We start from the raw sequence: 27,851 nt of genomic DNA on the forward strand, positions 1-27,851 counted from the left end.
CCGTATCCGGCCGGGATCCATACAAAAACCACGGCAAATCTGGCTTCATCAGCCACACGAGCAATATCACTAAACAATCTCACCATCTCCAACCAACCAATTTGCACTCTACCCAATCCATTTCTATACTTCCCCATAATGTTCACCTTGACTGTTCCTGAGGGCTACGGGTAAGTCACTTCGATTATCTTATCTATCCGCACACCTGGACTAACGTTTGTATCTGTTACACAGCGCCGTCATCGCCGTCGCGCTGGGCGCCATCCCCGTGCTGGGGTTCGTCCACGGCATCGTAACGGGTAGCACCCGAAAGAAGGCCCAAATTCCCTATCCCCACACCTACGCGACCGTCGAGCAATGCAAGGCTGATGTGAGTGTTTCCTTGCCTCATTCCCGTCGTTCCATCCCCGCTGCCCTCCAACCCAGGCATCAATTGCGCGGAGTCACTGACAAGGACTTTAAAAACAGCCCAAAGCCGAGCAATTCAACTGCGCCCAGCGCGCGCACGCCAATTTCCTGGAGAACTCCTCCCAGACCATGCTCTTCACGTTGGTGGCCGGGCTGAAGTACCCGCAGCTGGCGGCGGGCCTGGGCGCGGCGTGGGTGGTCTTGCGGGCGCTGTTCCTGCACGGATACGTGTACTCGGGCAAGTCGGAGGGTAAGGGTCGGTACCGGGGGGGCCTGTTCTGGTTGGTGCAGGGGGCGTTGTGGTGGTTGACGGTTTTTGGTGTCGCGAAGGAGTTATTTTAGAGGGGTGCGCGGGTTGTCTTCTGGATGGAGTTGGTGAGGCTAGGGAAGGGGGTTGAGGATGGGTTGATCGTCCTGTGTACTAGTATAATAGGTAGTGCATATTCGCGAGGGAATCTGTTGGGTTTGTATTGTTTATCTGAGTAATTTTGGATGTTGAAGCTCTGGGTGAAGACTGAATGATAGGGGTGGAAACTGGTTGCTGAGGGAATGGTGTTCACTAGGGGGGTCAGGATAAGTGTGCAAGCAACAATCGCAATGGTTAGCAGATCGTAGTCTCTGGAAATGATAGCTTGTGCTCGGCATCTTGAGATACTAGGCTTAGCAGCTGTCTGCATTAAAAGCTCGGCGGAGAAGCTCTCAGGGCGGCCGCCTCGGCGTTCGGCATTTCAGTGTGGCTGACCCCACGGTCGGAGGTGGAGCAATCTAGAAGCCGATGTGGCTGGTGGGGGATGGAGGGGAATCTTTGGGTATGATTTTATCGTCTATCGCATTTTCTTCCGCAGGTCTTCTTTTCGTCTATACCCCGCCATTGAGCTACATTGATTAATCGATACAGGAAGCCTCTTCGTACTCGAGTTCATTCCTTATCAGTCAATTCCAGAAAAAAGCTCCAAATCCCACCCGACATCGTACAATTGTCATCCGCTACCACCCCGCAAAAACCCCGCCATGTCTTCCAAGTCGCAATTGACCTACACTGCTCGTGCCAGCAAGCACACCAACCCTCTGGCCAAGCGCCTCTTCGAGATTGCCGAGGCCAAGAAGACCAACGTGACCGTCTCCGCCGACGTGACCACGACCAAGGAGCTCCTGGATCTCGCTGACCGTAGGCCCGCCCGAAACCTGAAAATATCCTCCCCCCATGATCAGGAATTGACCCCGAGAAACTTACATAGGTCTGGGACCCTACATCGCCGTGATCAAGACGCATATCGATATCCTTTCGGACTTCAGTAACGAGACCATCGAGGGCCTCAAGGCGCTGTCCGAGAAGCACAACTTCCTGATCTTCGAGGACCGTAAGTTCATCGACATCGGCAACACCGTCCAGAAGCAGTACCACAAGGGCACCCTCCGGATCTCGGAGTGGGCCCACATCATCAACTGCAGCATTCTGCCCGGCGAGGGCATCGTGGAGGCCCTGGCCCAGACCGCCGCGGCCGACGATTTCGAGTACGGCGCCGACCGCGGCCTCCTGATCCTGGCCGAGATGACCTCCAAGGGCTCCCTCGCCACGGGCCAGTACACCACCTCCTCGGTGGACTACGCGCGCAAGTACCCGAAGTTCGTCATGGGATTCGTATCGACGCGGGCGCTGGGCGAGGTGCAGTCCGAGGTGAGCTCCGCCTCGGACGAGGAGGACTTTGTCGTGTTCACGACGGGCGTCAACATCTCCTCCAAGGGCGATAAGCTTGGCCAGCAGTACCAGACCCCCGCGTCTGCCATTGGTCGCGGAGCCGATTTCATTATCGCCGGTCGCGGGATTTATGCCGCGGCCGACCCGGTGCAGGCAGCGCAGCAGTACCAGAAGGAGGGTTGGGAGGCGTACCAGGCCCGTGTTGGCGGAAACTAAAATTGGGGCCGGTGGGGTGTTGATTGTAGACAATGTACAGGATTAGCAACATAATGCCATGTGACGACTAAATTGCTTGAAGCATCCAAGGTCGGATAATAACGAGGGGGTATCGATCCTGCGGGAAGATAAGATCCCTTGAGTCAGTCATCTTGCCATCTTGTCATCCAGGTCGTGGGTTTTGTGATTGATAACAGGGGAGATGATAACCTAATTCTAGACTGGAAGAGATAAGACCTGAAATGTCATCGTCGACAGTGTCTAGTCTTGGCCCAGCCTCTACCGTAGATGACTGTAGAGGCGGGCAGATGATGGGTCTGTGGATATCCTAGTATATTTCAGCATATACTTTACTCTGGCCAAGATTGTTATCTGCCAATGGATGGGACCAATATGGCCATGCTGTTGTGAATGCTGAGTTGAGGGTGCAAAGCGCCGGCCTCCAGATCTGGAATCCGATGCGGAACGAGTGAGTGACAGTTCCGCGCTTGCAGGATGCTGTTTAGGGACTTTGCTTTTCCTCCTCTTCTCCTCTTCTCCTCTTCTCGCCTCATGACGTCGCATGATAAGCTCCAGCATGATTCGTCCCTCGCCATTCTCAGGCGAAAACAACCTAGGAGCATCATGTCCAGCCTCGAGTCACTCGGGTAATCTCTCCAATGGACGGACGAGTGGCAAGTCCTCTTCAAACCTCAACATCCTCCTCCACCCCCTCTCCTCTCTCCTCTCTCCTCTCTCCAACGTGTTTCCCCCTCATTCTTATCTGACTGGATGGCACTATCATTCAGTACTCCAAATACTGCATGCAGCTAACGGGGATCCAACCCTCCTGATTCGGTCGATAAGCCGTCTACCCCAGATAAACCAGATAACAGCCAAACAACTAGCGTCTTATCTCCGACTATGGGACTGAGGGACTATGAGCGCTCATGCAACCCCATCTCTTCCAAGAAAGCCAGTTGCGAATTCCATTGCCGATCCGGCTGCACCATGACATCTCACAGGACAGTCTTAAAGCCCATCAAGTCTCTCCGGATCAATCTCCGCAATTCCCCCTTGCTTCCTGCCCCTCACCCGTCACACCTGTCTTTCAACTCGGGACATCCCTATCACTTGGACACATTCTTCCATTCTCTATCTTTGCCCTCTCGGTGGCAGTCGATATGGGGGACGAGAAATCCCAGCCGCATACAATGGTAGATGAGGAGAAAGATACCACTAAGGCCGTGGACCCAGTCCTCCTCCAACATGCGCAGGATGCAGATGAGGCGCTGGGCGTCTTTCAGGATCTCCAGGGAGAGGTGATCGAACTCGACGAGGCCACGAACAAGCGACTCTTGCGCAGAATCGATTGGCACATTATGCCGATCATGTGTTTTGTCTATGGCATGAACTTCCTCGACAGTGAGCGATTCCATGCGGTTCAATGCGGTAGCATGTTGTTGACACGTTCTAGAAACAACCCTGTCATACGCCAGTATCATGGGTATCAAGACCGACATCAACCTGCAAGGCGATGACTATCAATGGCTAGGCAGTTTATTTTACTTTGGTGCGTATTATCATGTGCAGAAACGTAAACAAGAAGACTAATCGTTCATCAACCAGGCTATCTGGCATGGGAATACCCGACCAATAGACTTCTGCAGAGACTTCCTTTGGGGAAGTACTCCGCCGTGTGCATTATCATCTGGGGAGCTATCCTGTGTTGCTTTGCTGCAGTGTCGAACTTCTCTGGAGCTGTTGCCATTCGGTATGACAGCCCTGCCACTGTCTCATTCGACTTTACTGACGTGCATGTAGCTTCTTCCTCGGCGTCTTCGAAGCCTCTGTCACCCCAGGCTTTGCTCTGCTAACCTCTCAGGTGAGTGGACCCGAAATTTACCACACTAGTTCTTCCTACCTCAGCTCTAACATGGATACATCGAATAGTGGTACACTAAATCGGAACAAGGCAGCCGCGTCAACATCTGGTTCAGCTTCAATGGTTTCGCACAGATCCTCGGCGGCTTCGTCGCCTACGGTATCGCCGTCGGCACCGAGAAGCACGGCTCCGCCATTGCTCCTTGGAAGATCGTCTTTCTCGTGACGGGCCTTCTGACCGTCCTCCTTGGAGCCATCTTCTACTGGGTGGTCCCCGACAGCCAGCTCAACGCACGCTGGCTCACCAAGGAAGACCGCATTCTGGCCGTGGCCCGCGTTCGCGTCAACCAGCAAGGTATCGGAAACAAGCATTTCAAGCTCCACCAAGTCAAGGAAGCCCTGATCGATCCGATGACGTGGGCGTTCTTCTTCTACGCTCTCATCGCAGATATCCCCAACGGCGGAATCACCAATTTCTTCAGTCAGCTGGTACGTTTCCATCCTTTGGGTCGTTCAGTCTGTCTCCACCACCACCACCACCGCACCCACTAATCACACAAGGGAATAGATAACCTCCTTCGGCTACACTGCGGAACAATCTCTTCTCTACGGCACTCCCGGCGGCGTTGTGGAGATCCTCTCCCTCATCGGCAGCGGCTTTCTGGGCCAATACACCAACCAACGCCTCCTCTGCAGCGCGGGCGGTCTCGTCTCCGGTATCCTGGGGATGGTTCTCATCGTCGCCTTACCGCTCTCCAACAACGTCGGCCGACTGATCGGCTACTACCTGACCCAAGCCAGCGCCACCTCGTTTGTGGCCCTGCTGGCCATGATCTCCTCCAACGTCGCCGGGTACACCAAGAAGACAACCGTCGCAGCGATCTATCTCATCGGGTACTGCGCGGGAAATATCATCGGTATGTGTTTTCTTCAGTACCAACTATCTATTCAGAGTGGAGGGTTACTCTCTCAACCTCGACCCGGTAGCTAAATGATAAACAGGCCCCCAAGTCTTCCGCCCGCAGGACGCCCCTCGCTACGTCCCCGCCGAAATCACCATCATCGTCTGCTATGGGGTGTCGATGATGATCCTCGGACTGATCTGGTGGTGGTACCGCCGACAAAACGAGCAGAAGGCTCGCATCCGCTCGAGTCCGGAGTATACCCGGTTGGAGAACCAGGAGTAAGTCCCTCACCCTTCCTTGCTTGCTATCACTCTGTTTCGTCCTTTGTATACCGGGCTGACCTTTGGTGCAAGGTGGATGGACCTCACGGACTGGGAGAACCATGATCTTGTCTATGCTTTGTAATGAACCACTCTTCTGCGGGCCCGGAGCCTGTTTATACACTACTTGCTTGAACTCACAGCTCATGTGGGCTTTCTCATGATTATATGATATGATATGACATAATCTTATGTGCTTATACTAGATGCTTATAAGTTCCCGTTGAAATAAAACTGCGCACCCATGTCAGCTTAGCAGGTTCTGTAGACATCAAGCTTAGACTACTCATGGCCCCTGGAAGATATGGATGCCTCTTCGTGGAATCAAACCGAGAACATTTCTCTCTGGAAATCAAGTTCTATCATACAGGCCATCTTCCATGACATGCATCTCTCGCTCCTCACGAACCATAATCCGACTCCGCATACAGACAAGCTACCTCGTCTCGTCGGAGTCCACAGTCCCCGGCACACTCCAAACCAAGTCACAGAGATCCCCATACACAACACAAATTCAAGGAAGGGCGTTGTCCGTGGCTCATAGAACCTATCCTGCCAACAGGACATCCTTCACCACACAACCGCACTGTCTCAGACATCTATACCACAAGCACTTCATCCAGCCTGTAAAGCCACGGCTATACAGAAGAGTCTCCCTCATTGCGCTTTAGCCTAAGGCCGACTTGCACTCTCCCGACACTTCAGACCTCGTATCGAGAGATGGGACGTGAGGGATGCAATGTTGGCTGGGGCATGGCGTCAGTCCCTCATGATCTGTACAGTCAGATAACAGAGGGGTGGCCATTGACTTACCATGGTTTGTTGCAGTACTAATGTGGAATGTCATTGATTATGGTATCATCGATGACCCAGGCCCGTCCCAGCCGCCCAACCGAGGCCTGTGATGAAGGCAGTGTTGTTGAGGAGGTCGATGTTGAGGAGGTCGATGTGGAGGAGGTTGCTGGCGAGGAGAATGCTGTCGAGGAGGATGCTGTCGAGGAGGATGCTGTCGAGATAGTTGTCGATTCAGTTAGTGAAAAGGTGAAAAAATTGTACGTGGTACATGCCCCACGCCCGTCCCAGCCACGCCACCCAACCGAGGCCTGTGAGTGAGATCAATTGGTGACAAGGAGGTCACTATATAACGGATGTAGCCGTCATTACTGCTCTAGCTCATCCGACTCGCCTGGCTAGAGCCCGTCATAAAGTGGTAAGCAGTTGTTGGCGAGGCAATCAACATCGTTGCCCAGGCCCATTCCAACCACCCAGCCAAGGCCTCTTTCATAAGGTGATCACCATCAGCACAGCTTTGCTAGAAGAGCTGTAGTCAGGCGGTCTTCGTCGAGTGATGCTTGTCGAGACTATAAAGGGGGTAGTTGTCCTCGACATAGCCGCTGGTGAGAACAGATTCTGTCGTAATCAAAAACTGCCCTTTCTCGGCTAGTGTCGCAGTGCAGAGAGAACGTCGCCAATATCATATACGATGACATGTTAGTTGAACCCAATTGCATCACGAGGATAGACGCCCTTAGCACACTTACTTCGTGAGGTAAGAGACAGCTGTTATCCCAGGCCCGTCCCAACCACCCAACCGAGGCCTGTCGTTCTTTTTGCCTTGTCGATGTCGTCGAGGCTGATATAGTCGTTATCGAAGTTGTTGTCATGGTTGAGGTCATCCTCGAAGTTGTTATCGGTGTCGATGTTGTGAGGTCAGCGTCGTTGTTGTCGTCGGAGACCCAGGCCCGTCCCTACCACCCAGCCGAGGCCTGTCAATTTCGTTGCCTTGCCGTCGTCGTTGTCGTCGTAAGAGCGTCGTGTTGTCATCGAGTTTTGTCATCGTCGTTGAAGTCGTTGAGGTTGTCGAGTCCTTCGTAAGGGTGTTATTATCGAGGGCGTTGTCGAGGACCCAGGCCCGTCCCTACCACCCAGCCGAGGCCTGCCGATTTCGTCGCCTTGTCGATGTCGTTGTTGTCGTCGACTTCGTCGAGGTCGTCAGGTCGTCGTCAGTGCCGATGCCGAAGTACATTGTGTTGGCGACCAACCCTCCCACCATCCCAGGTCTGTCGTGGAAAAGGCTGCTGAGCCGAGGTGGTCGTTTGAGCAGATAACACTGGGATCCTTGCACCCAGGCCCCATCCAATCATCCATTCACCCAACTTCTCCAGAACGAACACGAGCAGCCCCTTCCAGACCCTTTCCCCAACGCATTCAATCAGCCGTATATGTATATATATATATATATACATCCGTACATGAACAGAAGGATGGGAGACAAGACTGTGTAAAGGAGAAAAGAAAACTATGTATCCTGTTCATCAACGCGTGTCAGTGCACTTCAATTAGACTGAGGCTGAATCTCACTCACCTGGTCTCGAAGTGACAGCAGGGTCAACACCAGGAAACCTGATGTGTAGGCCTCGCGCGAGGCCAAAAAAAGATTGCTTTATTTGTCACTTCTTGAACACCTAAAACAGAAGTTAGTCAATAGCACATGTTGGTTCCTGCCAGAGGGGATCACTCACTATCCTCCTATGAAAGAAAGGAGCAGAAAGGAAAGAAAGGAAAGACAAAGGAAATATAAAAAGAAAAGCAGTATCAGTATAAAACATAGACTGTGAAACCACCGTCTATGTCCCAGGCCCATCCCAGCCACCCGCCGAGCCTAGGAAAAACAATAGGGGGAGGAAGGACGTCTGTATCGGTTAGCCAAGTCAACCAATGGACAAGTCACTGAAGACACTTACACCTGGACCCACGGGCACAGGATAGCATCGAGCTACCTGGTTCCATGAGTGTAAAAAATATCCCAGGCCCGTCCCAACCACACAACCGGGGCCTCTACAATGTACATGTTACTGCAGACAAGTTAGCCAAGTCCCCACCAAAGAAGATGCTGTGCAGTTAGAATAGTGTTCACTTACCAACTTACCAGGGGAGTGCAAAACTACACCTACATAACCCAGGCCCGTCCCGTCCGCCCGCCATGACCTAGGGTTGTCGCGTGTGGGCTTTGTCGTGTCTCCGGCCCCATCCGCCAACCATGGCCTCGAGACAACTACGAACTGTCGCATATGGGCTTTGTCGTATATCCCAGCCCATTCCCAACCACCCGGCCAAGGGCTGTTCAGAAGCTACTGTAAAGCAAGGTTAGCTCAGTATAGCCAGACACGAGATAAGCACTCACCGAATCGACACAGAGCTACGCTACAGTGTCTTTGACCCAGGCCCCTCCCAACCACCCAACCGAGGCCAAGGCAACTACTATGAAGAAGAGTTAGCACGGTTTCATAAACAAGATAGATCACTCACCGAGAGCTACGCTACAGTGTTCAGTTCCAGGCCACCCACCCAGCCCGCCCACGGCCTGGACTCGAAGTATCCCCTGCTGACAGGAACCCAATCAGCCTCTGTTTGATCAAGAACCAAGCACTTACCAAGGCTATGATCCAAATGTAGACATGGCACTGGCTTGTTGAACGTCCTCAGACTCTGCAAAACCAATCAAACCACCCAGGCTAGTTCACACTGTTCCTTTTTTCGTAGGTAGAAACAGGTCAGCCAAGTTCTGCGAAGTCAAGCTGCTCGATGGGGGACTTGCCAGTTTTTCTTTCACAAGCTTATGGAAAACATCAGACACCCGCCTGTCCGATGTCCCAGGCCCGTCCCGTCTGCCCGTCCAAGGACCTGTGCAAGCAAACTGTGTCTGCAAAGCTCTGTTAGTCAAGTGCCAGTAGTTGATAACAAGGTTACAAGTCTTACCAGTTTCTTTCGAAACTGCACTTAACAGACACCTGACAGCCAGGACTGCCAAGTGTCTTCCCAGGCCCTACCCTACCGCCCTACCAAGACCTGGGCAGACTATCTGCCAACCTTCCATTAGTAAAGTCCATCATATCGAGGAAGGAAGTACTCATCTTTTTATCTCAACAATGTACATCACAAGGTAAAAACATCAGATTCACGTGTCCGATGTCCCAGGCCCGTCCCATCCACCCATCCGAGGCCTGTGTAAAACAAACTGTGTCTGCACATTGTACATTGTTAGCCAGGTGCTCAAGATCAAGAGGAAGAACTTACCAGTGTCTTTCGAAACTGCACTTTAAACAGCAGACACTCGCGTGTCCGATGTCCCAGGCCCGTCCCAGCCACCCAACCGGGGCCTAGGAAAGAAAATTAAATCAAACAGATCAGGCAAGATAGGAAAGATCGGACGAGATAGAAAAGATCAAACGAGATACCAAGAAACTATAACACCGAGATTCGAAAAAAAAAATGGAAGAAAATGGCAAGTAGATCAAAGGAGATGATCGACACCAGGCAGCTGTGCTGCCTGATGTCCCAGGCCCGCCCCAACCACCCAACCAAGGCCTAGGAAAGAAATTCAGTCAAACGAGATGGCAAAAAGATCAGACAAGATAGGGAAGATCAAACAAGATGCAGAAAAGAGAAAAACGCCTGACTCCCAAAATCAACCAAACGAGACAAATGAAATAGATAGGAAAGATAGGAAAGCAGATCAAGGAAATCAAGGAAATCAAGGAAACAAGAAAAGTAACACATACAGCATATATAAGAAATGAAGAAGATGAAGAAGATGAAGAAATAAGACAAATGAAACAACCAAGGAGACAAAACAGATAAGAAAGAAGGTAGAAAGACACATATGATAACACACACACACAAGGAGATACACAAAATAAGATAATAAATGACAAGAAGAGACACAAGGTGGAGACGATATATAGAAAAACAGACATATGAAACAACGAAAGAAATAAGACATATAAGACAGATGAAAGTAGAAGACAGAAGATACAACAAATGAAAACCACACATAAGGAGATACACAACATAAGAAAGATAGGAAAACACACAAAATGGAAAAGAAGATCGTAAGGAAAAGAGACATATGAAACAACCCAAGAAATAAAACAGATAGATGAGATAAGAAGAGATGGCAGAAAGACACAGCAAATGAAACTAGACACGAGGAGACACAGAAGATAGAAAAGACAGAAAGATATACAAGATGAGAAGGAAAGATAGTAAGAAAAGAGACATATGAAACAGCTAAACAAAGAAGAAATTGCTTAACAAATAAGACATTTGAGACAGATAAGAATATGCCAACAAGATGAGAAAGAGATACAAGGAGACAAGAAAAGATAGGAAAGACAAGATGCAACAAATGAAAACTACCTAGAAAAAGACACAAGAGATTGACACTACAAATGAAACTACCTAAACACACTATGCACAAGATGGCAAGTAAATACAGGAGCTGCTAGGCGATGAGAGAGAGCTGTGTAGGAAAGAAAGATTCCGCGAGCCTCGAGCGAGGGATCGCGCTGGTTTTGCTCCAATGCCAAGACTTGACGTCGTCGAAACCGCTGTGAGGATGTGTGCCTGAGGAGACCCAGGAAGCTGAGGGACGCAGAGCTTGACGTGAAAGTTTTCCGCTGGATGGCCGGCCGTCAGGGGAGGGTGCCGGCCGAAGGTAGCAGAGCAAGGTTGGGGGAAGAGGGGGGAGCAGAGCAGACAAGAGACCCTGGGCTTTGGCTTCGAGATGGAGCCGTCTGGTGTTACTCCTGTGGAGACCACGCGAAGCTTGTTCAGTGGAAGGTTGGAGCAGATGCTACCCTGCCGAGCGAGGGAAGGATGGGCAGTGAGCTGTCGACTACAATGTGACTTCGACCGTGGATCTGTAGATTTGACCAACACTAACGTTAGCAATATCGCAGAGAATCGGGAGCAGCAAGCATACCTTTGCCCGGAGAGAGCCATACGTCTCTGTCTCCCTTCCCCCTCTCCCCTCTTCTCTCCTTCTCTCTCACTCTGAGGATGGAATCGATCAACGACAGGGGGCTTGTTCAGGCACAGTCAGGAGACGCCGTGAATCCGGGACAGCAGCACATGGAACCAACGGGCCGACACCCGCAGCTTCCCTACAAGGAATGTGGGGGATAAGCTTTGCCCAGGCCGAACTCTACTCGGCCGTCAAGCTTTTTTCTCGGAGTTATTCTGCTGCTGTCATGCTGACAAGACCCCTTGATTCGAAGCCATGGAATCTCTTCCACCAGCACGCGTAAAAATAGCAGACTTCAAATCGTGGGAGTGGCTGCAAGCCAAGTAAGCCTGAACAAAAGCTTAATTTCTGGTTTCTAGGATTGCTACATATGAATACAACGAAACACTTCGGTTGCATGCCAATCCAGGCTCGAGTACTGTACAGTGTGGTAAGGTACAGAACAGGACACATCCAGTATGCAACCTCGTCAAAACCTACAGGCACACAGTGTCGACTACTTTCTCAGCAACCAGTAACCCCCCAGCCCCACCACGGCCAACATGACGGCCCAGCGCATCAGGCCTCGGCGGATGTGGTACTCAGCGATGCGATCGACGGCCTGGGCGTCGTTGATGCGGGGGAATGGAACATCGGGGACCTCCTTGCCCAGGGCGCGGCAGAGGGGCTCCCAGCCGTCGCGGACATCGAACAGCACCAAACGATCGAGGGGCACGACCTCGCGCAGCCACTGCAGGTGCAGCTGGTAGATCCAGGCGACGTCGCGCGAGCGGTATAGCCGGTCCCACTGCGCCTGCAGCAGCCAGTTGTAGCCCATGAAGTGCCGCATGCCCGGGAGCGGGAGCAGCACGGCGCCCAGGAACCACAGGCGCACGATCGAGCTGACCTGCTGGATGCTGCGCACCCAGGCGTCGGGGTCGCGCACGGTGCAGATGACCTTGCTGTCCGGGTAGAGCTCGAGGAGTTCGGGGACGAGCTGCGACGCCGGGGCGTCGGTGATGGCGGCGTAGCCCGCGGTGCGCGTTTGCAGGAGGGCCAGCGTCGTGGCGTGGTCGCCCGACAGCCAGTTCTGGAGGATCTGCTTCCACGAGATGATCTCCGTGGGCGGGCCCATCAGGGTCTGCGTGCCCCCGTGGTAGATGGGGCCGTCCAGGAGGATCTCCAGGGCGGCGCTGAAGGAGGCGGTGCCCGTGCGCGAGAGGCCAGCGCCGATGACTTGGATGTGTGTCCCGGGTCGAGGGACGGACGCTTGTTGGCCCATCGTGTACGTAGGTTGGCAGAGGTAATGCAAGCAGGAAGAAAGTTCAGACCAGAGTTTGTCCTAAGGAGCTGGAGGGTGGGAACAATGATCGGGGGATGATGAGAGGTTGCTAAGGCGTTGCAGCGGCAGTAACCATCGAGGGTCACACAAGTTACTTCCTTCTGGCTGGAGTCTCGCCTTAAGCGCCGAGCTTTCCACTGATTTCGAACCAGGACCAGCCAGCAAACTTAACCGGGGAGTGACTTTTTACCCCTGTACTGTACATCCTGCAGAATTGGCACCTGGCAGGAACCAACTTCCAGTCCAGCCAGAGCCACCAGCGACGGCCGAGCACCTCGACCGTAAGCGTCCCTTCGGCCGCCTGAACAAACCTTGAATTCTTCAAGCTAAAGGAGCTATGATAGAATGCAGAAGTTTCTCACTTTCTGCTGGCCTTGTGATCGCGATGAAGCATGATTGAAGAATGATCGCCCATCTGTTCTCCTACTGCGAACGATGTGGCGCATCGACATCCCCGCCAATGTTCGACTGGGAGATGACATCGCTTGTTGCTCGGGCTTCGAAAACGCTGTACACAACTGAAGAGAATATGTAGGTAGAGGGAACCGGACTAAACTCCTACTAGGGACGGACCAACGCTACAACTACCATGAGAAACATATACTTAGACTAGTTGTGACATCTACGAAACTACTCATCAAGCCTCAGCAACCGTTCTGTAGCCCCATCCTCTCCCGAGAGCAAGATTCGAGCAAACGATGACCCATCCTCCCTGTTAAAGAAAGACACCACCCCGTCCACACCTAGTGGACAGCTCTCTTTCAGCGCTATCAGCTCAGTCTTCATCCCTTGGAGCACCAGTCGAGCCATCTGCTTGGTGTCGAAGAAGCCGCCACAATGCGGCCACGACAGTAGACCATCGATAGCCCACAAACGGATCTCATAGTCGGGGCACTGAGCCAAGAAGAAAAAGACGGGAGTAAGGCCAACTCCGAGGCTAATCAGTGGGCGGTTCTGGATCTGGTCCAATGTTATTTTCAGCATTCGGTGCAGGTCCACGTAGTCCTCCATGAGGGATTGCAAGGAGAGATCATTGCTGAGCAAGAGGCAGCTCTTGACACCTACGATCTGTCCATGCGTGATGACTCTCAGCAGCTGCACGCCCCGCTTCTCCTTTGCACCAAGGCGGGTGGATGGTGCAGCCACAAACGATTCGAGCTGTTGCAGGAACCGATTCCAGCATGAAAGAAGGCGTATCGGGGAGAGCAAGCTGGCTTGGTAGAACTCGGGGACCGGGATCCCTCGCCTTTGCTTCCAAAATATGACGTGGAAGCCACAGCTGGCGTTGAAGACGGGTTCGAATGCGCGCTGGGCCTCGTGGAAGGTGGTGAACGTAGATAGATGGTCCTCATACGGCCTCTCATAGATTATCTCGTGATCCGTGGTCAGAATCGGCCCGCCCATCATGAAAAACGACTGACTCTGAAGATGCAGATACGTGTCCAGGGTGGTCTGCTGTTCCCACGGCGAGAGCGCGCACCTCTGTGCTTTGAGCTCCCGGAGAATCCTCAGCCCACCCGCTAGATGCACACTCGCGGTTTCTGGGCGTCCACAGAGCAGTTCGGTTACGGTGAAGAGCAAGCAGCAGACGAGAATCACCTGTCGCAGGGCGGGATCCTGTGAAGCACGGCGCTGGGTGAGCAAAGAGAACGATCTGAGGGACTGCTCCGTTGCGAAACGTTCTAAAGTGCTATTAGACTTCTTTCCCGGCACGCGCAAGCCATGCTTTTCCAGATTCTGATGAATTGAGCCCAGAGCCACGATCGCATGGTATACGGCCGGCTCATTGTAACTCATCTGGGGCACGAGCTTCTCCCAGAGAGGGTTATCGACCGAGGCGATTAGATGAGAGATCGAACGATGTTGGAAGTACGAGAAACAGCGTATTTCATCTGTGGTGGTTGTGAAGCGAAAGCCGGTTGGCACTAAGGCAGGAACTCGAGAAGCAGTTGCTGTCTTTCTGCGTGGGGGTAGAGGCAGTCGTTGGACCTCGTATCCATCGCAGACTCGGCCTGTGGAGGTACAGCGCTGGCATGCTCCGGGCGTTTCATCGCATTTGATCCGCCGCGCTCTGTTGACCATGCGTCAGCCGAGCAACAGCGGATAATCAAATCACTTGTATAGTGCCTTGATGTGCGTCACTTACCGACAGGTGCGACATCCGGTACGGGATCTTGGCTTAGAAGCACGCCGCCGGACCGGAGACTTATTCGACGCAGTAAGTAAGTCCTTTGAGGGGCCCGAGTCCATTGTAGTCAGTAGTTGGGTGGTGTTTTGACGATGTTGTTAAATTAATAATCAGCAGACTTCCGTAGAGGAGAGCGACCCGCACTAAATTAGCAGCAGCGGCTGGACGAGCCGATGGGGCGGGCCGTCAGGGGGAAGGAGAGGGGGAGGACCGAACAACGAACTGGAGTCAGTCTCCTTCTCTCTGTCTGGCAGTGCCGCTGTGGAGCCTGTCGGTCTCCTCGCTCCTCTTACTTGCCCTTTTGTCTTCCTTGCGGCTCCATGCCAAGGAAATTGGCATCTTGGTTTCTGTGGTGGGGATCTGGGTCCTAGACTACGTATCCTTGAAACTATGATGCTATGATTGCTGATCCGAATCCACTGTCATAGGCGCCGAGTCCCCCATTCCCTTCACACAGGTACAGATATCTAACACTCAAACACACCTGAGCATTTGTCCCCTGGCAGCGTCGTCTCAACCACTCCTGCCTACGCAAAGACAGATTCGATCAAGTAGTGACTCAGACTCGAGCCCAAGCAAACGAACGCCGACGGCTCTGGACTAATGCGCACTCAAGGAAGCAATCCCCGGAATGAAATGCCCCCATGAACACCTCACCTGATAAGATGCCGCGGAAAACACACCGCTCTGGGTATTCCTGCATCCATCCAATGATGCGCATACGACAAGATTGCATTGATATTAACTTTGCTGGACTGAGTCATGAGAGGCTAGACTCCCTAGTGCTGATTGGATTGGGTATGCGCATCGCCAAGCCACGTGCCTGTACAATGTCGAAGAGCCAATCACCACAGACCCAATCTGCTGGGATTGCCTCGACTAGATGAAGTCTATCAGATTGACCATAAACAACTTCATCAAAGTCAGCGTGACGAGTCTCTAAAAAAGGGCCGGTGCGGACGCGAAGCAATTGCTCAGTGGCTCTTGCTTGCAGACGGACTCACCTTCCGACATGTATAATCCGGTTGTAACTTCCACCACAACGATACCAAACAACGAGGCATCGAATCAGACCCAGAAGCATGAGGCCTAGAGAAATGAAGATAGCATCAGCCCAGCGCGGTCCTCTCACCGATATCTTTACCATTTTTGCGGTACGGTGTGAAAGCCAGACTCTGGTCTTGAGGTTGACTCTCATCAAAGGGGCTACCCTTCTGACCAGTCAATGGGGTGCCGCATCCGGACAGACTATCAATCCCAAGCAATACAGGGGAATAATTGAGAATGAGCGGCAGAGAGATGCTCAGCCAATAATCCCAATTGACTACCGGTATATAGTTGAGGGGGCTTGCTCGATGTCCCTTGATTCCAATTTCTGCTAATGGATCAAACGGGAAGCGTGAAATCAGAGCATCATTAGCATTTTCAAGCCAGAATGTACTTGTCGCTGGCGTTGCTTGCCTATCTTTCCCCTTGGGTTTTCGCTGCATCACCAAATTATTGTCCGCTTCTGGGACCCATCTTCCCGCCCCCGAGAGCACTCTCGACAAGCAGCGCATTCCTCGCCGCGAAGAACAACATTTCCTTGGCCCTCGAGGCAGCCATAGCAGGAACATCCCCTCTCAATGACATCTTTAACTCTAACAACACATCGTTTGCCATTCAAGTCTTTTCGACGGATGACGCGGACCCCCTTTTCGAATCCTACTATACCGCTCCAAATGTCAACACTTCTGTAGGGGTTAGTGTAGTGGATGCGAATACCGTGTTCCGCATCGGTAGCGGCTCAAAGATATGGACAATCTTGTTGGTTCTCATCGAACGGGGGGACACTGTGTTTCGCGATCCGGTGGCGAAGTATATCCCCCGAAGATTGAGCACCAAGCCACGTGGGAATGAGATTGATTCTGTGCGCTGGAACGAGGTGACAATCGGGCAGCTGGCAAGTCACCTAGCGGGGATACCGCGAGACTGTAAGTGACCCGTATCTGCCAGGATCATTGTTGTATTGCACACTCATCCATGCATAGATGGGTTCGTCGATCTAGCCACTTTGCTGCCTGATCCAAGTGCAATCGGCCTTCCTGAGCTTTCGCCAGCCGAGATCCCCTCATGCGGTGCGCCAAGCATGCCTTGTGATCGAAAACGTGAGCCTCCCATCTATTCTAGATGGAAAATGCTGATAAATCTAGGATTTTTCGACGGCTTCTTGAAGAGACACCCCATAGTTCCGACTGTTACCACACTAGTCTACTCAAATGCAGCATTCCAGATCATCGGATACGCTCTGGAAGCAATGACCGGTCAAAGCTACCAGACGGTCCTGTCTCAGGACCTCATCCGCCCGCTCAACCTCACCCGCTCCAGCTACAACAAGCCAGCGGACAGACTTGGGATCATCCCCGGCGATGTAGAGACCACGTGGTGGGCCTACTCACTCGGCGACGAGACACCGTTCTTGCATCTTCTCCATCACTAGACTGTGCTGACAGCCTGTAGTACCGGTGGCCTCTACTCGTCGACCAAGGACATGGCCACCTTTGGCCGCGCCATTCTTGACAATCGGCTGCTTTCCAGCGCTCATACTCGGCGCTGGTTGAAACCGGCTGGTCACACATCCTCACTGGACATAGCCGTCGGGGCTCCTTGGGAAATCTACTCATTTCCCTCCTCACGAGTGGTCGATCTTTACGCCAAGCCGGAGATCTGGGGTCGTACTCGTCCATGCTTGCTTTGTCACCAGACCACAAGGTCGGCTTCATCATACTGATAGCCGGCACAAACACACACTGGACGGCTGCCTACTTATCCGATCTCCTTGCAAACCCGCTTCTTCCCGCGCTCGACGAAGCGGCGAAAGAGGAGGCGATCCCAAGATTCATGGGGTCCTATTTTGCGAGAAACTCCTCATCCTCACTGACCATCACCACGGATGACGGCCCTGGACTGAGGGTCGATACATGGCTCAATGAGGGCAACGATATGTTTAACACACTTTCACTGCTTCCGGGCGCGTCTATTGCGGATCTCAGCGTGCGGCTGTATCCGACCGGACTGGAGACACCAGGGCGGGTGTCTTTCCGGGCGGTCTTCCGGGATTTGAGTTTGGGAGTCGATGGGATTGGACCGTTCAGTCGAGCATGCCCGACCTGGTTCCTTGTGGACGCTTTTGTGTACGGAGCCGTTGGGCTCGATGAGTTTGTGTTTGATGTGAACAAACAGGGGAAGGCCGTTGCAGTCGAGGCGAGGGGGGTGAGGATGGTCTTGAAAAGGCAGATGGCTATGACGCCTCACATTAGTATATCGTACTGCACCTCGAAGAGGAAACTGCCAATCCACGTGTCTGCCGTTGCGACGCAGCATATGCAGGAGAACAATACTTCGACATGTCCGTTATCGCTTATCATGAGGAAAAGAGATAGGGTCTGCCAAGGTACTAGGTTGTACCACTGTGCTGTGGTTGAGAGAAATGTCATCATGGTAACAATCGCTGGGAAAACCGGCGATGGTAAGCGATCGATGTGGATCCTATAGTTCAGATCAAGTGTTTAGTTCGAAGTCAATCCATGGTTCTGAAGGAACTGACTCACGGACTCGGGCCAGGTGCCAGAACCATTCCTGAATCACGTCACGTCAGGCATCTAGACTTGGTCCAACCGTCCAAGGAATGTCTCGCACCCCACGCACTGTGGAGGATGCGGTCATGTCGAGTCTGGATGATGTCTCCCAGTCCACCACGGAATGTGAAAGTGAAACGGCGATAGAATTCTGATGACATGTCAGGAGAGGGAGCTTTGTGAGGCAGTAAATCACGACGACAACGCAGTCTCGTGATATGTGCAGAAAACCATGAAGTGTGAATGAAGAGGGAGGAAAGAAAGGTAACTGGCGGTGAGGCCTCGAGGACGGCAGCGGGACCGTGGGAGGGAAGATTGGCTGACAGCAAGTCAATTCCAAGTGGGGGGCACACTAACCACCACTTAACTAGTCCTTAGTCTAAGGGTCAGGTCGAGGTCGAGATTCCTGAAAAAGACTGAACAGTGAACAAACACACCCAATGCAGGGGGGAGTAGCAGAGCCCCGCAGTGGGCAAGAGACGAAGAAAAAAAGAACCTGCGTTGGAAGGGGAAGAACAGGTTCAGTGGGTGCATTATTATGGAGAACTTACCGTCCCCAGTCTACGTACACAGTACTCATTCAAACACTATTCAAAATGATCCATGATGATCGTCTCCAGCAAGTCTGGTGGTTGAAGGTTCCTTGCCGCCGATCCCTGCATCCCCCCCCAAATTGACGCTTCAATGCAACCCTGGCGGTTAAACTGGTTTGGTTTGCCGCTTGGAATGAATGCAGCCTGCGTTCAGGAGGGAAAAGGGAAATTGAGAGAAAAAGGGCAAAATGGGGTCTAGCATATATTAAAACCTAAGTACTACCTACGCCCCCCCCCCCCCCCCTTCTTCCCAACACAATAGATTCTCATTCTCGTGCATTTCCGTTCTTGTTCTTGTTCTTCTTGTTCTTTCATACCTTCGCACCCAGTCTTTCATTCTTTTTCGATTGTCAGTCTCTCATTTACCTTGACGAGAGGTACTGAGTAGAAGTACCAGATACCAGGCACAATACCTGTCAAGGTACTTTTCAGAGTATATTGCTACATCCACCGGTCCGTATTATGTATTCTCCTGTTCTCTTCCTTCGTATTGATCGCCGGTCGACTGACTTGCCCCTCTCAGAACCTAATCGACCCTGACACCAGCTGATAACCGCCACACATACCAACTCGAGTACATCAACCCGCTGCCAAGATGATCCCTGCTTGTTAAAGTCCCACCCCCTCCTCTTCCTCGAGGCATGTGTGTGCATCGGCTGGGCCGTCATCTTCACAGTTAAAAAGAAAATCACATGTCAACCGCCCCCAACTTCTACTATTCGCAGGGAAATCCCGCCTTCCCTCTGGACATGTCTATATCCCCACGCCCGGGCCCAGGCCCAGAGCAAACGTATATCTCACCCGGAGTGAGCAGCAAGCCCGCCCCTACGACTACTATCAAAGATTACCCGACACTGGAGGTCACCGAGATAAGCCTATCGCCGTGTATGGATGCCCATGCGTTGGAGGATCGCAGCAGCAGCATCGCCGCGCCACCCAAAAGAAGACGAACCCCGTCCCCGTCGTCTCCTGCAGCAACAACCACAAGCACATCGTCGTCGTCTTCTTCTTTTTCTTCTTCTTCGACATCCCGTCACCGCAAGAGCAGTCTCCGCAGCCGCCACAGCAGCTCTCATTACTCGCAGCACCGTCGCACCGCCACCACGGTCTCCATCACCCCCATCACCGACCAGACCACCCGCAGAGAGGATCTCCTAGCCCTGCATCGGGAATCCTGTCGACTGTTTCAGCAGGAGGAACAACCGACACCCCCTTTGACCCCGCGCAATCAGCGCTCCCCCAGTACCAGTACCAGCTCCAACGTGACGGCGACCATCAGCAACACTAATACCAACACCAACGCAAGGAACGGCGGCAAGTACTCGCCGATCTCAATCCACGAAGTGCACAAGACTCCCGTCCGCGCATCCACGCTCCCGGTATGGGACTATACCGATGAAGTCACGACAACGACGACGACCGTGACCGTGATCGACTGGACCTCGCCGTCCACGCGCCGACGGGAGTACGAGAAGATCGACAAGGCGAGCAGCGGGATGCGGGGGTTCTGGCGGCGCGTGGCCCCGAAATGGTGTCAGTCGCGGGCTCGGCGGATGCCATTTTTCGAGGAAAAGGATGGGAAGGGGAATTACGAGGGGAGTGTGCGACGGTTCCGAATGGATATTCCGGAGTGAGCGGCCAGGTTGTTGAGCACATCTAGCCCCCTTTTTTTTTTTGTTTTTGTTTTCATCTTGATACCCATACCATAGATTGTCAATCGTTACTTTTGCTTGGTTTATCGTATCTTACATCACATCACATCACATCACCTGCAGTTGGTTTTACATGAAAACTGTCTTAGGATTATATTTTATACAGCTAGACTGACCGAATCAATCATATTAAATCCCACACCCAAGACTTTTTTATACTGAAACAGAAAGTAAAGTAACGCCAGAACACCATTCTTGCTTGCAGGGTATCATTCACAACAAATCGAAATCATCCATCTTGTTCTTGTAGGTCATGATCGTCCTCTTGATCTTGCTGCTATCCACCCAGGTCACAAAGTCCTCCATGTTGCGGGTGATCAGGTACGCGGGGTCGGTGACGACCTCCGTGCCGACGCGGACGTGGCCCTGTTCGATGAATGTGTTGGCCTGCACACGGGGAATTGATTAGCATCAGCTCACACCAGCCCAACCTCACGTCCCCCCCAAAAAAAGAGGGGGAAAAACCTACAGCAACAACATTCTCCACCATCCCACTGCGCGCCATAAACACGCCCAACCGGCGCCGACAGAACGCCGAGACGGTGACCTCGCGCTCGACCCGCGACAGGCCGGCGCCCTGCTCACGGCTCTGCTTCAGGATCCCCATGCGCCACAGCTTGTCCAGCATGTCGGCCTCGAGCTTGCGGCGCACGGGGTCGGCGGGGTCCAGCTCGCTCAGCTTGTGCGCCAACTGCCGCAGCGAGCCGCACAGGGTGTTGTACTTGCGGTAGTCGAGCGGGTCCTGCAGGTGGTAGCGCGTGCGGATCGTCGACTCGCGGTGGTTATTGTCCGACTTGTAGGTGTGGAAGTCGACCTTGCGGAGGAGTTTTTTCTCGTGGTGCTTGAGCGCGCGGACCATTTTGGCGGAGTCCTTTCAAAGGAATTTCGAGGGGGGGGGGAGAGAGAGTGGAGTGGAGGTGCGCTTCTCGGGGCAGGTAGGTATTGGTATTGGTATAGTTATAGGTGTAGGTACTAGTGAGTCAATAATGGTGTTGATGGGTTTCTGCTGCGTGATGAGGAGAAAATTTGGGATGAGCGGTGGGGATATTGCCGGTTGTATTTGAGCAGAGGGCTTGGCGGTGTGTTGGCGGTAAGATGGGGTCCTTTTTAAGTATACGGGCCATCCCAATATCAATCCTTCTATCTTTCACTTTTGTATCGAAGACTTACCTGGAAATTATGATCTTTCGCATTATCAACTCTTTTAGTAGTCGTCAAATATCTTTGTATGTCAAATCCACTTCTTCGCTATGACATGGCTCCCCTCTGCCTCGGACAGTATCAGCTTAACAATTACTACTCCATTTATCCCAAATCAATTAAACGATAGACCACACAGTCGTGTGATCTATACATCTATAAACGCATCTCAATCAAGGCTCATACATCGACTATACACTGCACCAACTCTACCCAACACCCTACACCCCAGGAACAATAGTCCTCAATCCCATGGCAAACCGCTTAATCTGGCCCGCATAGTAATTCTAGGCAAGAACCCGTCAGCAAACCACCACTTCTCCCCATTCACCCTCCAGAGAACATCAAACATACCGATTCCAACCCCGCGCCAACACCCTTGAAAGGCAGCAAGCGCACCAACGCCGGCACCGGCACGCGCCCCAGCACCAACCGGGCCTTCTCCTCCTCCAGCCCGTCGTCCAGGAACACCTTGGGCAGATCCGGATCGATGGCCGCAGGACGACCGAGCCCGATGATATCGCAGACATTCTGCTGGACCGCCGCCTCGGCGCCGGCCCGAGTCCGGAAGCCGCCGGTCAGCATCAGCACCAGATCGGGGAACCGCTGGCGGGTTTCGCGGGCGAAATCGAGGAAGAACGCCTCGCGGGCGAGGGTGCGTTCGCTCTTGGGGGCAGCGTCAAGGCCCATCATCTGCCCTCGCTCGTCAGTATGGTCCCTCCGCAGAGGGTGATAAAAGTTGGGGAAAGGCAAGGCGCGTTAATGAGAAAGACCGTGGAAAAAAAAAGAACCCACCTCAGGATTCTCATAGCTTCCTCCACTGATCTCCAAAAAGTCCACACCAGCCTCCACCAGCAGCTGGATCTGCGTCATCGTCTCTTCGAAGGTGCTCGAGCTGTGATCCGCCGAGTTCAGCTTGATGCCCACCGCGAACCCGCGCGGCACCACCTCGCGCACCGCACGGATGATGTCCAGCACGAATTTCGCGCGCTTCTCAGCACTACCGCCGTACGCATCGGTGCGTTTGTTCGTCTGGAGGACGTCAGCTCAATTCCCCGGAACCCCGGAAGCAAACCAACAAACCTTCGCATTCAAGAATTGATCTAAAATCAAACCAGTCAGCAAGCCCGCCAGACTTCAAGGGGGGGGGAAAAAACAAACCAATCAAATACCCATGCGCGCCGTGCAACTCAACGCCGGAGAACCCACTGTCGGCCATCACGCGCGCGGCGTCCACGAACTGGCGCAACACGCGGTCGATGTCCGTCTGGTCCATCGCGCGCGGCGGCGGAAACAGAAAGCGGCTGATCCAGCGCGCGAGCAGGCCGTCGCCACCCATCTGCAGGGGGATCGGGCTCGGGGCCAGGGTGGGCGCGAACACGCCGCGGCGGCCGGCGAACCGCGCCGACTGACGGCCCGGGTGGCACAGCTGGACGATGGCGGGGGTGCCGCTGTGCTGCTGGATGGCGGTGGCGTAGGAGGACCAGCTCGCGAGGAGGGGCTGCATGGCGGGGTCGGTCTTGTCGGTGTAGTCGCCTTGGAGGGCCGGGTCGAAGGGTTGGCCCATGTGGTTGATGTCGACTTGGACATTTCCTGTTGGTGATGCATCAGAGGGGTGGCTCTTTGGATCGAACAGATGCTGTAGACGTTCGTATAGTTGCCACTGCAGCCATTTGGAGAGTCTAGGAGGGTAATCGAACCAGTAAGAATCGCCCCCCAACCACCCTGCCCCCATCGCTCATACGCCTTCAACAAAGTCGGGGTGATGGTATTCTGCGATCCAGCCAGTGACTCGGCGAGCGCTGCCTACCCAACCCCAATCATCGTAAGCACGCAACATAACACGGACAGCCAGAAGCAAAGCCTCAAACCTTTGCAAGTCGATTCGGCAGCACCAAGCCACAAGGCAATTGGACCGGCTCACGCAAAACAGCCGACATCTTGCAGAGAATAATGGACGCCTGGGGTTTCAACACAAACGCAAGGAATGCTACAGACCGAGGAAGGGAGACAGCATCAGAAAGAACACAGAAGAGGAGGCGAAAAAGAACCGAAACCACAAAATATCGGAACCGAGGCACGGACGGCTGGTGGAGCAACCCGGTCGTTTGGGTTGGAGCCAAGATTTCGCTGCAGAATGCTTATGCTTATCAAGCAGAATTGAATTTCATTGACTACCTACCTACCTAGCTTATCCTTATCGATCAGGCCACGAGGTGTATACCTGAAGAAGAAAGGAAGGAAGGGAGGGAGGGAGGAAGAACCCTGGAAGATTCTAGGTGGATTGTGGGGATCAGATCATGGATCCATCGTGAATCACGCCCTTCGTCCGGTAACAGGGCCAGTCGCCGGCATACTGTCCAAGTATGGACGCGAACAGTTGTATCTATTTTCGGATTCCTTTTCTAGCTATCTTATGAGTAACGTTGCTTATTGTGGTGGACTTACTGTCAGATGCTCAACATGTTGCAACACAATGGAAGTTGTTCAGTACCTGAGTGAACCCAACCCTAACCTGAACCAACCTGACCTCAAACAGGTAGCTTCGCTACATACATACAGCCTGCATGTATACAATCAAAGCCAACCCAATCGAATCTCCCACAAATCCAATCCACCGACGATCCCTGAACATGCACCCCTCAGGGCGTGCGTGGAACGTAAGTCTCGGACCACCGGAGAACCACCCACCACCTCCCACCTCCCGGAGCAGACTCAGCCGAAGACCACCCGTACAGTTCACCGGGCCATTTCCTCCCGCTGTCCCAGTAGTACATATCCCGCCGGTCACCCGGTGCTCACCCCGTCCCAGACACAACCCCCAAACAACGCGCATCATCTTCCCCTTGCCCCTTTAAGTCACCAACTCGACGGACCAATGATCCCCTCGGTATTGAGATCCCGAGGTCCACTATACCCCTACTCAAAGTGTCAGGCAGGAGCGTGGACCACCGACCACGCGGATCCCCACTGGCTAGCCCCGGGGTGGTTGCAGGGCTTGCAGTCATTAGAGGAAAGTCTATTTTGAAGCCAGGCTGAAGAGGAAAAGAGGAGGAGGGGGGGGTCATCTGGTCGGGTCTAGATGAATCTGGATCCTTTTGCCACGAGACTCCCGGGCTGGGTTGCTGGCTGGCCAGCCAGCCTGACCTGACCTGGGTTGAATGAGGTCACAGGTGGCTGATGGCTGCTGCATGGCTTTCCCCGCATCTCCCTGCCATCTTCACCGGTACTGTACTGTACCTGTCAGCCTGGACATGGATGACGCTGCGGGGTACAAAGCTGAGGATATCACCCCCTCACGCCATGAATCCAAAGGTACCTCCCTCAGGTGAGAGGACACGATCATGAGCGTGACTCTACGGTGCATCACATGGAATTCTGAAAGAGGAAGCCGAGGTCCGAGATACGCCTGTGCGAGAATACTCTTCCGATTTGTGTCGAGGAGGAAAACACGTATCGACGGTCTGGAACATTGTGCAGTCATGAATTTTACCCAACCCGAAAACCCACTCACAGTATCTAAGCTAACCAATCCGAGTCCGAAGTCGGTAAGATCCAACACAAATTCGTCATTATATGGGGCATGGAAGCGGTGCAAGAAGGGGGTATACAAGAAGAATGCATCCATCCAGCTGGTGGATGAGATATGAGAGAAAAAAAAAAATAAAAGAATCGCTCCAAAGTCAAGCAACCTGGTCAACACAGGGATGCAAAAGATGAAAAAGACAAACCAGGCACAGCCATTTACAGCTTAGCATTCTTTTCAGCCTCCTCGCTCAGGCCAGGCAGAGACAAGGCGCTGGCGCCCAGGCTGGACAGGATGGCGCCAACTTCGCGCTCCAAAGACAGAACCTCCGTGTGAGCATCGTACATACGGGCCTTGATCCAGGCATCCAGGGTGGCATCGTCCATGTTGCGCAGGGCGGTCTCGCGGTCGACCTTAGCTTCCTGGGCCGCACGGATGACATTGCGCGCCACAACAACGCTAACCTGGCGGATGCGGGTCAAGTCGGGGTAGAGGAGACCATTGTCGATTTCCTCGGCCGTCAGAGCCTTGGAGAGAGCCTCACCCGAGGCATAGATCATGGTGTCGGTGACCTTGACCGCCTTGGAGAGGATGGTACCCAGACCAATACCAGGGAAAACATACATGTTGTTACCCTGGCCGGGGTAGTAGGTGCGGGTCTCACCGGCGGAGTTGGTGAAGCTCATGGGCTGGAAGGGGGAACCAGACGCAAAAAGCACACGGCCGTCGGTGTTGGTGATGGCACTCTCGAAGTCACACTCAGACTTGGAGGAAGGGTTGGACAGAGGGAAAACAATGGGGCTCTTGTTCCAGTCGGCCATCTTGCGGAGGATCTCAGGGGTGAAGACACCGCCCATGGTGGAAAGACCCATCAGGATGGTGGGCTTCACGTGGTCAACAACCTGCTCGAGGGTCTTCAGCTGCAGACCGTTGTTGTCGGTGCGAGCAAAGTAGACCTTGTGGTCAGCGAGCTTGTCACCGCGATCAGCAGTCACGAGACCTTTGGTGTCAACCAAGTAGAAGCAGGCGCGGGCCTCATCTTCGGTCATGCCCTCACGGACGAAGAAGTCGACGATCTGCTTGGCAACACCGACACCAGCACTGCCAGCACCGAAGAAGACAGCACGGTGTTCCTTGCAGGGAAGGCCGGAGCGCTTGACAGCATTGATCACACCGCCGAGGATGACAGCTCCAGTACCCTGGATATCGTCATTGAAGCACGTGTAAACGTCGCGGTAACGTTCCAGAGCGGGGAAGGGGTTCTTGAAGTCCTCGAACTGGATGACAATACTGATGGGGTGCATATTAGCATCGCTCTTCCGGTATCAGCCAGGCGGAATGACTTACCCAGGCCAGCGCTCGGTCAGAGCAGTCATCAACTCGTCCATGAACTCACGCTCCTCGTCGGGGGTGACCTTGTCACGACGGCTACCCATGTACAACGGATCTTCCCGGAGAGCCTTGTTGCTGGTACCCAGGTCCAGAGTCAAGGGGAGAGTAGCCTCGGGACGAATACCGGCACATGCGGTGTACAGAGCCAATTTACCAATGGGGATACCCATTCCGTTGATGCCAAGGTCGCCGAGACCAAGGATGCGGGAACCATCGGTGATGACAGTGATCTCGACGTTGGGCTGGGGCCAATTGGCGATAACAGCAGCCAGATTGCCCCGGTCCTCGTAGCTCAGATACATACCTGCGGGGTGCATCGTTAGCGCCCGGTTTCACGTCGTGGACAGGGAGGGATCCGGGGATTACTCACCTTCCGGCTGTTGGTAGATCTCAGACCATCTTTGGCAAGCTTCTCCAACGACGGGGGTATAGATGAGGGGGGTCAATTCCTGAATGCATGTCAGTCAACGGGTTGTTTTCGTCCGCAGCGTCCCTATCCGAACTAACTTACCTTGAGGTGATCCGTGACCAGACGGTAGAACAGGTGAACATTGTTCTTGCGGAGAGTGCTGAGGTAAAGGAATTTGTCGATAACGGTTTGCTTAAGAGCCAATTGAGCCAAGCCTGCGCGCTTGTTAGTGAGGTCGCGCGACCAGAGGCCGAGTGGCACATACAGCGAGTCTTCTGGGTCTCGTATGACTCGGCACGCGGGGGCGTCAAGCCATAGGTGCGGAGATATTTGCGGATGTAAGCCGGGTTGGCGGTGTCAAAGTTGGACGAATCGCTAATTGAGGCCATGGTTAGTCCACTGCTCTGCTCTGCTCGTGTGCTCCCGTTCTGCTTCTTCATTGTTGCACGATCGATGATGGAGGATTTGGCCCAGATGTCATGGAGTTGTCACTGGGAAGATTTTACTTACGCGGGAGCGGGATGGCTGACGAAGGAAGTCGCGTGGACGGGTCGGCTTTGTGCGGGAAAGCGAGCCATGGTGGACGGCTGTGCAGTGGCGAGAGTAGTTTTCAAACGAATACCAACCGGCGAGGTCACAATGCGAGAGGAGGAGGAGGAGGAGGAGGAAGAAAAAG

General features: G+C 53.3%; 13 protein-coding genes across 13 annotated transcripts; 6 read left to right on the forward strand and 7 right to left on the reverse strand.

The window, feature by feature from the left end:
* The first annotated feature begins 98 nt into the window (after positions 1-98).
* BO82DRAFT_328100 (MAPEG family protein) lies at positions 99-1,205 on the forward strand. Its single transcript, XM_025632997.1, has 3 exons — positions 99-170; positions 235-370; positions 469-1,205. Exons 1-3 carry the CDS (start codon positions 139-141, stop codon positions 748-750), a joined length of 450 nt encoding a protein of 149 aa, XP_025495656.1. The 5' UTR covers positions 99-138; the 3' UTR covers positions 751-1,205.
* A 45-nt stretch (positions 1,206-1,250) lies between these two features.
* On the forward strand, positions 1,251-2,560 carry pyrG (orotidine-5'-phosphate decarboxylase pyrG). The gene is made up of 2 exons (XM_025640536.1): positions 1,251-1,576; positions 1,647-2,560. Exons 1-2 carry the CDS (start codon positions 1,420-1,422, stop codon positions 2,321-2,323), a joined length of 834 nt encoding a protein of 277 aa, XP_025495657.1. The 5' UTR covers positions 1,251-1,419; the 3' UTR covers positions 2,324-2,560.
* Positions 2,561-3,486: 926 nt separating this feature from the next.
* Positions 3,487-5,496, forward strand: BO82DRAFT_398879 (allantoate permease family MFS transporter; the record flags this gene model as incomplete). Its single annotated transcript, XM_025639063.1, has 8 exons — positions 3,487-3,727; positions 3,780-3,875; positions 3,932-4,076; positions 4,127-4,187; positions 4,256-4,675; positions 4,755-5,103; positions 5,189-5,369; positions 5,445-5,496. The coding sequence occupies 8 exons, from the start codon at positions 3,487-3,489 to the stop codon at positions 5,494-5,496; spliced, it is 1,545 nt and encodes a 514-aa protein (XP_025495658.1).
* Positions 5,497-9,614: 4,118 nt separating this feature from the next.
* On the reverse strand, positions 9,615-10,335 carry BO82DRAFT_184998 (uncharacterized protein). Its single transcript, XM_025630464.1, has one exon. It carries the CDS (start codon positions 10,262-10,264, stop codon positions 9,818-9,820), a length of 447 nt encoding a protein of 148 aa, XP_025495659.1. The 5' UTR covers positions 10,265-10,335; the 3' UTR covers positions 9,615-9,817.
* Positions 10,336-11,547: 1,212 nt separating this feature from the next.
* On the reverse strand, positions 11,548-12,577 carry BO82DRAFT_351276 (sulfotransferase family protein). The gene has a single exon (XM_025634383.1). It carries the CDS (start codon positions 12,476-12,478, stop codon positions 11,714-11,716), a length of 765 nt encoding a protein of 254 aa, XP_025495660.1. The 5' UTR covers positions 12,479-12,577; the 3' UTR covers positions 11,548-11,713.
* Positions 12,578-13,309: 732 nt separating this feature from the next.
* BO82DRAFT_258196 (Zn(II)2Cys6 transcription factor) lies at positions 13,310-14,734 on the reverse strand (the record flags this gene model as incomplete). Its single annotated transcript, XM_025630919.1, has 2 exons — positions 13,310-14,609; positions 14,685-14,734. Coding segments are annotated over 2 exons (1,350 nt in total), but the record flags the coding sequence as incomplete, so codon positions are not given.
* Positions 14,735-16,161: 1,427 nt separating this feature from the next.
* On the forward strand, positions 16,162-18,763 carry BO82DRAFT_398883 (serine hydrolase domain-containing protein; the record flags this gene model as incomplete). Its single annotated transcript, XM_025639064.1, has 6 exons — positions 16,162-16,699; positions 16,757-16,843; positions 16,919-17,180; positions 17,226-17,440; positions 17,500-17,978; positions 18,722-18,763. 6 exons carry the CDS (start codon positions 16,162-16,164, stop codon positions 18,761-18,763), a joined length of 1,623 nt encoding a protein of 540 aa, XP_025495662.1.
* Positions 18,764-19,201: 438 nt separating this feature from the next.
* Positions 19,202-20,779, forward strand: BO82DRAFT_389555 (uncharacterized protein). Its single transcript, XM_025638458.1, has 2 exons — positions 19,202-19,389; positions 19,460-20,779. Exon 2 carries the CDS (start codon positions 19,629-19,631, stop codon positions 20,568-20,570), a length of 942 nt encoding a protein of 313 aa, XP_025495663.1. The 5' UTR covers positions 19,202-19,389; positions 19,460-19,628; the 3' UTR covers positions 20,571-20,779.
* Positions 20,712-21,547, reverse strand: BO82DRAFT_351281 (snoRNA-binding rRNA-processing protein IMP3). Its single transcript, XM_025634384.1, has 2 exons — positions 21,118-21,547; positions 20,712-21,035 (listed from the first exon to the last, which is right to left on the reverse strand). Exons 1-2 carry the CDS (start codon positions 21,505-21,507, stop codon positions 20,862-20,864), a joined length of 564 nt encoding a protein of 187 aa, XP_025495664.1. The 5' UTR covers positions 21,508-21,547; the 3' UTR covers positions 20,712-20,861.
* Positions 21,548-21,870: 323 nt separating this feature from the next.
* BO82DRAFT_351282 (NADH:flavin oxidoreductase/NADH oxidase family protein) lies at positions 21,871-23,865 on the reverse strand. Its single transcript, XM_025634385.1, has 7 exons — positions 23,720-23,865; positions 23,549-23,654; positions 23,010-23,441; positions 22,932-22,951; positions 22,644-22,880; positions 22,203-22,541; positions 21,871-22,135 (listed from the first exon to the last, which is right to left on the reverse strand). Exons 1-7 carry the CDS (start codon positions 23,786-23,788, stop codon positions 22,070-22,072), a joined length of 1,269 nt encoding a protein of 422 aa, XP_025495665.1. The 5' UTR covers positions 23,789-23,865; the 3' UTR covers positions 21,871-22,069.
* A 111-nt stretch (positions 23,866-23,976) lies between these two features.
* Positions 23,977-25,034, forward strand: BO82DRAFT_185100 (uncharacterized protein). Its single transcript, XM_025630465.1, has one exon. The coding sequence runs from the start codon at positions 24,265-24,267 to the stop codon at positions 24,874-24,876; it is 612 nt and encodes a 203-aa protein (XP_025495666.1). The 5' UTR covers positions 23,977-24,264; the 3' UTR covers positions 24,877-25,034.
* Positions 25,035-25,501: 467 nt separating this feature from the next.
* On the reverse strand, positions 25,502-26,853 carry BO82DRAFT_351283 (uncharacterized protein). The gene is made up of 2 exons (XM_025634386.1): positions 26,722-26,853; positions 25,502-26,664 (listed from the first exon to the last, which is right to left on the reverse strand). Exons 1-2 carry the CDS (start codon positions 26,808-26,810, stop codon positions 25,593-25,595), a joined length of 1,161 nt encoding a protein of 386 aa, XP_025495667.1. The 5' UTR covers positions 26,811-26,853; the 3' UTR covers positions 25,502-25,592.
* Positions 26,854-26,966: 113 nt separating this feature from the next.
* BO82DRAFT_351284 (uncharacterized protein) lies at positions 26,967-27,833 on the reverse strand. Its single transcript, XM_025634387.1, has one exon. It carries the CDS (start codon positions 27,613-27,615, stop codon positions 27,274-27,276), a length of 342 nt encoding a protein of 113 aa, XP_025495668.1. The 5' UTR covers positions 27,616-27,833; the 3' UTR covers positions 26,967-27,273.
* Positions 27,834-27,851: the final 18 nt, after the last annotated feature.

The sequence above is a fragment of the Aspergillus uvarum genome (assembly GCF_003184745.1).
Source record: "Aspergillus uvarum CBS 121591 unplaced genomic scaffold BO82scaffold_7, whole genome shotgun sequence".
Classification (NCBI taxonomy): domain Eukaryota; kingdom Fungi; phylum Ascomycota; class Eurotiomycetes; order Eurotiales; family Aspergillaceae; genus Aspergillus; species Aspergillus uvarum.